General features: G+C 53.6%; 1 protein-coding gene across 3 annotated transcripts in view; it reads right to left on the bottom strand.

The window, feature by feature from the left end:
* Positions 1 to 1062: 1062 nt before the first annotated feature.
* PRMT2 (protein arginine methyltransferase 2) overlaps positions 1063 to 7449 on the bottom strand; it is a 45249-nt gene continuing 38862 nt past the window's right edge. For 2 of the 3 annotated variants that reach the window (XM_019963823.2, XM_019963805.2), the window contains exons 7-11: positions 6644 to 6819; positions 4726 to 4855; positions 3799 to 3935; positions 2282 to 2453; positions 1063 to 1633 (exon numbers count right to left, since the gene is read on the bottom strand). In XM_019963823.2, coding sequence (XP_019819382.2) covers positions 1601 to 1633; positions 2282 to 2453; positions 3799 to 3935; positions 4726 to 4855; positions 6644 to 6819 — 648 coding nt within the window. In that variant the 3' untranslated portion in view covers positions 1063 to 1600. Of the gene's footprint in view, positions 1634 to 2281; positions 2454 to 3798; positions 3936 to 4725; positions 4856 to 4953; positions 5052 to 6643; positions 6820 to 7449 lie in introns of those variants that run through there. The other variant, XR_011568570.1, reaches the window with a different exon arrangement.

Below are 7449 nucleotides of genomic sequence, written 5' to 3'. Positions count from 1 at the left end.
AACCAAAGACAAAGCGCAAATATTAAAGCAGGAAGAAAAAGGCATCAACCATTGGATTTAACAGCACAGACTGGCTCAGCTGCAAACATCATTCTCCTTCAAAGAAAGGGAAGAGTGACCCCCAGCGGCGACTCAGGGTCACCAGGGCTGCCACTGCTACCACCCACCGCCCCCAGTCCCCGCGCCCCAACCCCCTGCCCAGGTGAGGTAAGGCTGCTTCCCCTTCACAGGGCAGGAAGGAGGGGTATCTCTCTGGTTTCATTGGAATGACGCAGCCCAAGGTCTCGGGGGTGGCATTGTCAAAGCAAGTTGATTGGGTGGCTGGAGCAGAAGGGTTACTGCCACCCAGTGGGCCTGGAAGGCAGAGCATCAAACCAGAGGATTCCTGTCCAGCCTTACGAGCTGATGGAACTCACTCTGCTGTGTCTGGACGTGCCTGGGACCCCTCACTGTCTGACTGCTCCCAACCTCCCATCAGAACAGCAGTGTCTGTCTTGCCCCCATCCTATCACTGTGTTTAAGAAGGACAGACTTGTGTGATTCCATGGGTCACAGCACAATAGGCCTTTTGCCTCTGGACCTCTGGGCATGAAATACATTCGGGGGGCTCCATCCTCATGATGGAATCATCCTAACAACACCTTATTGGGGATTTGTTTTCAACACAGGAGCTTCGTGAGGACATAAAACATTCAGCCGACAGCAAGTTCACAATGTACAATCCCATTCACACAATGTTGGAAGCCAGGCTAAAGCCTCTGGTCACAGAAGCCGGCATCACCCTTAGCGGTGGTTGGGGGTAAGAGGGGCACTGGGGGCCGCCAGCGTGCTGAAGGGTCTTGGCCTGAGGGCTGGTTACACATGTGCCTACTTTGTGAAACTTCATCCATCTGTATACTCATGACTTGTGCAATTTGGGGTATATAATTTATATTTCAATAAAAAGTTAACTAAAAATCAAAATCACACACACCAAAAAAGGTTATAAAGCAATGCACATAATGTGACCTGTGCTTCTGAAAAAATAACATTATGTGCACAGAAACAGGATATACACCGCCATTCATTTATTAAAAAATATTTATTGAGCATGTCCTATGTGCCGACCCATAACTTATCTGGAAGACGTCTCTACAAGTGGACTACCCCATGCAGAGCCCCACCACGTGCATCACACCTCCAGCTCTTGCGACGATCTGGGACCCCACGTCCGTGAGCTGAACGATGAGCCAAGGGCGGGAAGGACAGATGCACACACGATGCATGACAGCCACCTTCAGAGCACAGGGTGGACACTCATATCCCGTGAGCTCAGGACTGGCCTGGCTGAGGGAGTGGGCCACCAACTAACCACAGTGGACGCTGGAAACACAGCCCAGGTTTCAGGACAGGCAGGGCAGTGACAATGGTGACGGTGGGCCTCCCGGCGCCGGGCGTATGGGGAGGACCCTGAAGCCCCGAGCCCGTGCGTGAGGGAGTCACCACCCCAACCTGGAGTAAGTCCATGGCTTTCCCAGGACACGCATCCGTCCAGGAGTGACTCCTCGGAGTCACGTATGTCCCCCAAGATGCAGTGGACATCCCCCACAGAGCTGCTCTGTCATCTCCAGATGGGAAAGACTTTCTCCCCAACCTGAGAAAGACAGAGGAAATGAAAACAAACCAACCAGACAGCAAATCACGTCAGTTTCATTAACATGCAGTATTTCCTAATAATAATTTAATATTGGACAAGAGGCTGGCATTCAGGTGAAGGCTTTTCTTTTAATGACAAGCATTTCAACTTTCAGCATAAAGCCAAGCACAAAATGGTCTGCTTGATTATTCTCTCTCCTGCATGAACCTGAGTGAGGAAGAGGATTCTCAGTGGCCTCTGTGAGCCACGAGCCACAAGGCCCCGCCAGCCATGCTCACTGCAGCCTCAAACTGCAGCCTCAGCCAGGACACGGCTCCACCACACATCCACGGTGGCCATGGCAAGGCACACGCTGTGAGCAAGGCCATGCTTGGCCCAGCCCTCGGCTTTCTCTGCACCCAGAGTCTCCTGGTCTCTGTTCTCACCGACCAGCCGAGTCTCACAGGGAGAACTTAGCTTCCTGCACCTCTGCTTCCTGTGAACAGGAGGGTCCACCTCCTGCCATGAGGATTAGAAAAACAACCCAGACCAGCTCCGGCACAGAGTCTGCTGGGGTGGGAACAGGCACCCACCACTGTGACCACCACAGACCCGCCACCTTCGGGACAGCATCAGAGCACAAGACTCTAGAGCTACATATCTTACTTTCTGCAACGTAGGGTCTTGTGCAGAAGTGATTGACCAGCTCAGGGTGACAGACATGTGACGCCTCCACACGGGGTTCCTCTGCAACACCACTGCGCCCGTGACCATGTCTCCCACGAGGACGGGGACGGGCTCATCCATCATGAACAGCACCTGCTTCCAGTGGGTGGTGCTGCAAGACAGGGCATGGGGCCATCTAAGCCTGCCCCCTCTGGGGAGGCCATGGGACCCCCCACACCTCCACCCCGGGATCAGACGGCTGCACAGGACCCAGGTGGGGTCACGACCTGGGTGGGGAGGTGGGTGGATGCAGCTGTTGGATGCTGCTCAGATTCCCTGGTACCTGAGGTAGACAAGCCACAAGGGTGTGTGGCCAGACACAGGTCCTGGCCCCTCTCTGGGTCAAGCCAGCCTCCATGAGCTGGCACAGCAGCGCCTACCCAAAGCCACCGACCCTGAACTGTGACTCCCACGGTCCTAGTTCGTGCAGTTAGAGAGAGATTCACACTCATGAAATCGTGCCCAAAAGAAGTCATTACTTCTCTGAATTTGGCTGAGTGTGAGCAAGACAAGTGCAGTACTGGGCAAGCAGGAACACCCCAAACTCTGCAAGTTCTATGGCTCGGACACACGAGTGCCTGGTGTGGGCCCAGTCACACCCAGCACTAAGGTTCTCTGTGGCCTCTTGCTCTTCTGTCACATTCTCTCTGATGCACAGGCACCCCACCTCAGCCACAGTGGTGGTCTCCTTTCCGCAGCCCACATGTCCCCCCCCCCCTCATCCCCACCCCCATACCACCTGAGTGCGGACGATCCCCACCCAACGCTCGAGTGGGAAACGTCAGGCATACCCGGTTCATGGGTCTGGGAGGAGGCCCGGCTGGAGTCCACTCTGGCCATTCAGCTCCTCCTCCTGCTCAACGTTCACAGAGGATGCCCAGGTCCTCCCCAGCCCAAAGGCCACAGTGGGGTCTGACCCAGGTGGCCACCACCCTCCCTGAGGCTGTGTCACTTCTGCCAACCACACGGTGCAGACAAGTAGCAGGGTCATGTGGAGGGGAGTGGAGTCCCCACGTGAAGGCAGTGCTCCAGGGGCTGCTGCGTCCAGCCCCACAGACAGACAACACAAGCTTGCATCCCCACACGCAGGGGCAGGCGTGCAGCTCTGCAATGTTACTACATGAAAATCATATCTCAGGAAACATCCGCCTTCTCCAAGAGTCAGAGGAAAAGCCCCTGGAACTGAGCTGCAGCAGCAGTGGGGCCATGGAGAGAAGGTGGAGGCTGACCATCCAGGGCATCAGGGGCTCCCCTACCTGTGCAGGGACCAAGGCAACCTAGACTCACCTCCACACACAGCCCTGCCCAGCACCCACGCACCACCCACATGCCTGGCCTCACGCTCGACCGGGTCTGGAGAGATTTGGGTCCACTTCTGACATGTCTAGCTCTTTACATTCATGACTCTGTCAGGCCTCCTCTGTGACCCACGGTGGGGGGTGGGGCGGCACACTCACGGGTGCAGCGGGCCAGTGCTCAGCACCAGCTGTGGCTCGTCCTCCTCCAGGTTCTGAAACTGGACACTGAACCAGGCTGTGAATCCATGCAGCATGCCTGCCTTCTGTATGTCAAAGTGCAGCTCACCTTTCATCATCTGTGTTCAAGGCAACGGGTGAGAAGTGGGTGCAGGCCCTGGGTGCACGGGACCCATGGGCTGCGGCCACCTCCACGTGGCCATCCGAGACCCACACCACCACCCCGGGCAGCCACACTGCCTACTTCAGTAGCTATGACACAAATCTGTAACTTGCTAATTTAGTCAAACATGTCAAAAACCCAGAGAAAGGAAACGTTACAACTTGCAACTTAAATGCTGCAGACAATCAGAAAGGTCTGGAGCAATCTAGGTCTCATTGTCCTGATTTTCTGTCCCCAAATCTAAGCAGGACACTTTCTCAATTCTCTGCATAAACGGAATTCCAGATTGAGTCTCTATGATCCCAAAATGAATTGAAGCCTCAGGTTTAGTCTGCACATGGTTTTGTATTGTAAGCTCCATAAGAGGGTCCGTCTGCTTTGGAGGGACCCCTTAAAATGGGGTTGTCCAGAATCCACACGTGCCACCTCATGGCCACAAATGGTAAGTAAGAGAATTTTAAGAATTTTGTCATCAGTGGGAGACAAAAAAACTTAGGAAAAAATTTTAATCCAAATCCTATCATGACACATAATTTATCCGTATTTGAACAAGCTGAGAATATGAAACATAAATCTAAAAATAACTGAAGATGTTAAAGAGGTTAGCTATAAAGAAAATAACCTAAAAATACTAAAAACAAAATCAGAATAGATTAAAAAGAATGTGGGAAAATCAACAGCAACACATCTAACTCATTTACTTGAATGATTACGTGGGGAAGGAAGGAAGGGTCATGCCTCCTCACCTCGAGGTCAGCAACCTGCACGGTTCTCATGTCCAACTGTAATATGGTGCATGGCTCAGAGAGACAGTCGTCCGGTTTCAAAATGTGGTTATACTTGGGCTTGGAGAAAAACTCCTTAATTGCTAAAGATCTGGGAGGAAAAAGTAAGTGCTCAGCATCTGAGATGATGTAGCCCCCAACTCAGGCTGTCTCGCTCCCTCCTCTGTGTTAGCAGGAATCCTAACTCACTGTCTGCAGCTCCGGGAGCAAAAGGCAGCGCAGAGGAGGCCGGCTCTGGTGGGCAGTGGCCGAGAATGGGAGCCACAGGCACATCCTTCTGTGTCCCACTGACACACCCGGAGGACACGGAAGCCACGGGAAATTAAATTTCAGTGAATGGTGCGAGAGAACACATCTCCAAGGGGCCAACCAACGTCCCTGGGAAATGCATGGCCACAGTCCTCCCACGCCCAGTTCACAGTGCCCTGTTCCAGACACTGCAGGCCCTGCTCAGAGCTTCCTCTGCCCTCCCTGGTCACTTTACCAGACATTAACACCAGGCAACACAAGAAGCCCCCTGCCCTTTCCAGACCTTTCCTCGCTCCTGCCACATCCGTCCTGCATGAACCACAGAGCCGCTGTCGGAGACTCCCCTCTCCACCCACTTTCGGACTTGGGTTGAGAATACGATGATTCAACACATGAGGGAAGATTCCATACCTCTACACTGATATTTTTTTCTTTTTTTTTGCTGCTGCTGCTGCTGCTAAGTCACTTCAGTCGTGTCCGACTCTGTGCGACCCCATAGACGGCAGCCCACCAGGCTCCCCTGTCCCTGGGATTCTTCAGGCAAGAACACTGGAGTGGGTTGCCATTTCCTTCTCCAATACATGAAAGTGAAAAGTGAAAAGTGAAAGTGAAGTCGCTCAGTCGTGTTCGACTCTAGTGACCCCATGGACTGCAGCCCACCAGGCTTCTCCGTCCATGGGATGGAACAAAAGTACTGGACTGGAGTGCCACTGCCTTCTCCGCTTTTTTTTTTTTTTTTTTTGAGTTTTTAATAAAAAACAGAAAGGCCCAGAGGCCCCCATCTTACTGCCAAGCCCTACCTGGTCATCTGGTAGGTGAGCAGCCATCTCTGATGAGGGGCCCTTCCCTGGCCCCAGGACAACTGCGAGGCCTCCCCTGCCTGCCTCCTGGCACCCTCGGAGGGGAGGCAGCCACATACACACATCATCCTTCTCGAGGAGGAAATGTGAGAAACAGGAGGCCCTTGTGAGGAGAACTTTTGTGTCAAAACCTGAAGCTCTGCCACAAGCATGACCATAAGTCAGGAACCAGGAGAGCCACCACAGATTCTGGGGCACTACTTTCTGTGACAAAGGCCAGCAGAGACTCCACTAACACATTTTCCGACCCTTATTAAACACTCTTGGCTCTTAATGGGATCATCTGTCTGTTTTAACGGCCCACATTACCTTATATTTCCTATCATGTTTGGGGCCTTATAAACAGGCCATTTCACTTCTGTTATCAGCTTAAAGGCCGGTAAGGCAATAGGCAGACTTCTCAGTCATGTGAACAAACTGGACTCCCAGCGGTGAGGGTTTTCTAGCCCTGCGGCCTGTGCCCCTGCAGGCACGGGAGCCTGACGCTCGCCTGAGGGCACTCACTGAGGTTCGGGTCTGGCCTGGGGTTCGGTCCCACAGGCCAGGAGCCTGACGCTCGCCTGAGGGCACTCACTGAGGTTCGGGTCTGGCCTGGGGTTCGGTCCCACAGGCCAGGAGCCTGACGCTCGCCTGAGGGCACTCACTGAGGTTAGGGTCTGGCCTGGGGTTCGGTTCCACAGGCCGGGAACCCCATGCTCACCTGAGGGCACTCACTGAGGATAGGGTCTAGCTTAGGGTTCGTGCCCTGGAGGCCAGGAGCCCACACTCACTTGAGAGGGCTGAGGTCGAACTCATAGGCATTGTCCCAGAAGAGCACCTTGCTCCGGTAGTCCTTGTCAGCGCTGCAGGGCACCAGGTGCAGGGCGGCTGTGGTCGGCCAGATGATCCCGTCCTCCTTCAGCCAGGCGTCCCGGGCATACAAGATGGACTCGATCATGAACTCAAACTGCGTGGAGGGAGGCATATAGGAGACACAGTGACTGAGATGGCGTCTGCTCCCACCGCCCTGCCCCCGCCATGGCACTCATATCCCGGGGACCGTCACAGACAGGACGAGCCGCCAGCTCACCAGAGGGCTTCTCTTACACCGTCACCACAGTGGTCACCGAGTTCAGTCACAGCCTGGGTTTAAGCCCACTGGCCCACACCATTCCTCAGAACTGGGCACGGCCAACGGTCAGGGAACTTGCCCTCTCGCCCACCCTGCCCACCCAGGAGACAGCTGTCACCGTAAGTGTTTTGGGGTCTTAACTCTCAAACAGTATCACTCTGGTCTGAGGTATTCTCAGAACTTTCACCACCCTTTAGGTTGACTGAAGTCACTTCTCAAAAATGTGGAACAGCAAAGCAGGAGTACCACAGAGGTCACGTGACCCTCATGTCAAAAGCAGCAAGAGCCCCAGGAGCCCCTCAGGGGTGCTGAATTCTGAGGATTCTTCACATGTCAGGGTGCACATGTGAGCTGCAAATATTTTCTCCTGGTTGGCCTTTTTTCATTTTCTTAACATTGTCTTTTACAGAGCAGACTTTTTAATTTTGATGAAGTCCAATTTATCAACTTTTCCTTTAATAGAGT

The sequence above is a fragment of the Bos indicus genome, chromosome 1 (assembly GCF_029378745.1).
Source record: "Bos indicus isolate NIAB-ARS_2022 breed Sahiwal x Tharparkar chromosome 1, NIAB-ARS_B.indTharparkar_mat_pri_1.0, whole genome shotgun sequence".
NCBI lineage: Eukaryota > Metazoa > Chordata > Mammalia > Artiodactyla > Bovidae > Bos > Bos indicus.
The sequence above is the reverse complement of the archived record's forward strand: the minus strand, read 5'-3'. Positions and strand labels throughout refer to the sequence as shown.